The following is a 2,241-nucleotide window of genomic DNA, read 5'->3' as shown; positions in this document are numbered from 1 at the left end:
TGCAGCTCCGTATCCTACGGCTCGGCGGGCGGCTACACGGGCGTCCCCGGCCAGGGCGGCATCTACTACTACATGTACGGCGGGGCGTACAGCGGCTTCAGCGGAGCGGACGGGGAGAAAGCCCAGCAGCTGGACCGGCGCTTCACCCAGCTCAAGATGCCAATCGCCAGGGCGGCGATGGCCGTGGGAGGAGCCCTCCTGGTCTTCTCTTCCGCGCTGATTGTGGTTGGCGTTGTACGGCTACCGTGGCGTTTTCCTGCATGGCTCCTACTGGAAGGCGTCCTGGACGCAGCGGTTGCAGTGGGGTTGTTGTTCGCTCTGTACTATTTCTTCCATCATCTGCTGGGGGTTTATGATTCATCAGTATGCAAAGAGAGAGCACACCTTTACCAAAGCAAAGGCTATCAGGGCTTTAGCTGCAGCATGCATGGGGCAGAGATTGCTGCTGGCCTCCTGGGCTGTGCAGCTGTCGTGGCATTCCTGCTCGGTGCAGGCCTGGCCGTCAGAGGGTACAGACTAGTTCACAAACTGAAACAGAAGCCAGAACACGTGTACGAGCCATAGAATTATTCCTCTGCTCCAGTAGTGGCCCTGATTTTTGCCAGCCTTGGGGCATGCTTTTACTTGCTTGGGGACAGTGCATTCTTATTACTGTAACAGAGCAATCACCAAGAGCGTATCTCCAAATATAGTGAAACCAAGCTGTTCAAACTTAAATTTGCACTATTCAATTATTAGCGGACACATACAGATTATCTTCATCTGGTGGCTGTTCTGCCTCTCCAGCATATATCTGAGAGAGAATGCATTGCTGTTGTTCTTATAAACACAGTAATGCACAGGCTTTGTCTAAATAGCAAACCTAGTTTTGAATGCTTGCGGTCTGGGAAGATAATTCAGCTTTGGAGAAGCCCTTGTTCCTAAATGTCAGTGACTGAAAAGAGAGATCACGTACCTGAGCTCTGGGTTTCCAACATCATGCCCAGTACCCTCCTAGCAGTAGGGTAATTAACATCAGTAATCACTCAGAGCACATCAAGTAGCATGGCTAGGATGTGTTGCAGAGACGCTGGTGAACAGCTTCCGACAGCTGAATCTTTTACAAAGGGCTTGTGACTGTCCATGGAGAATGGAACCCTTAAAAGCGAGCAGCAAGGCTGATGGTTGACAATTCCTGCTTTGAAAGGTCTCTTGGTGCTAAAGGGGCAGCTTTAACATGGCATTTATACTGCCAGAGACTCCTGAAATAAACTTGTAGGGTGGTGAAGACACTCAGCTTAATTTGTGACATAGTGCCTTTTTTTTTGCTCCCTTCTGGTGAGGGCACCTTTCTGGATGGAGCACTCTTTTATGCATACTTGTATACAACCATTTTGCCTAAGAAGAGCCCAGAGTTTGACTCGTCAGACATGTTTTAAGAGGTCACAGAGGTGATTTAAGACAAAGGTGGGTTGTTTGCAAAACATTTTTAGTGTACAAGGTAGGGAAATGAGTCATTTTGTGTTGTTTATGAACAAATAAAGGTGAATTTTCTCTTCAGAACTTTGTTGGTTTTGTTTCTTTTTGTAGATTCATCAAAGAAAAGACGACTAGCACCAGATTCAGATATGCTCAGAATGAAAAGCCCTTTCATCAGAGCAGTGCCCACAGTGTGCATTAACCCACATGAGGATTAATCTCCACTGATTTAACAGGCCAATTCCATCTCTACAGGGGAAAAAAAAAAATCCAAAAAGCAGCATATCAACAGCGTGCTTTGTCATAGACTTACCTCCAGTTTCAGAAATTGCAAAGATTTAGTCACTGGTGAAGTCATAGAACACTACTGCAACCAGAAATACAAAAAGTAAGTTCTACACTGTAACACTTCAGGTGACTGCTGCTCCCTTTTAGCCAGATGCACTCAGCATCTGAATGCATGGATTTATGTGGACAGGCCACTGTGGCCCTATTTCTTCTACTGATTCCGTACTGCTTGCTTGCTGCACTTACTTCTAAAGAGCTGTGTTATTCACAAGTTCACAGGGCAGGACTCCTCTGATATAGAGAGCTGCCCAGTATTTGGTACTGCTAACTCTACTCTCAGTGTTCTGCACATACGTTTTGTGTGGAAGGCAGACTGAGTAGAAGTAGCACAGAGCTCAAGGAGAGGGACCTTACAGCACAACTACGGCTACCTCTGACTATGTGTGACTGGGATATTGCACACACTCCCTCCAGTGCAGTAACAGACTCAGAATA

At 46.9% G+C, this 2,241-nt stretch overlaps 1 protein-coding gene across 1 annotated transcript in view; it reads left to right on the top strand.

Moving 5' to 3' along the window:
* Positions 1-1,725, top strand: part of MARVELD3 (MARVEL domain containing 3) — a 2,163-nt gene extending 438 nt beyond the window's left edge. The window contains exon 3 of the mRNA XM_010718229.2: positions 6-1,725. Coding sequence (XP_010716531.1) covers positions 6-564 — 559 coding nt within the window. The 3' untranslated portion in view covers positions 565-1,725. The remainder of the gene's footprint in view (positions 1-5) is intronic.
* Positions 1,726-2,241: the final 516 nt, after the last annotated feature.

This window comes from Meleagris gallopavo, chromosome 13 (genome assembly GCF_000146605.3).
Source record: "Meleagris gallopavo isolate NT-WF06-2002-E0010 breed Aviagen turkey brand Nicholas breeding stock chromosome 13, Turkey_5.1, whole genome shotgun sequence".
NCBI classification, from domain to species: domain Eukaryota; kingdom Metazoa; phylum Chordata; class Aves; order Galliformes; family Phasianidae; genus Meleagris; species Meleagris gallopavo.
This window is presented reverse-complemented; position numbering and strand designations above follow the sequence as displayed.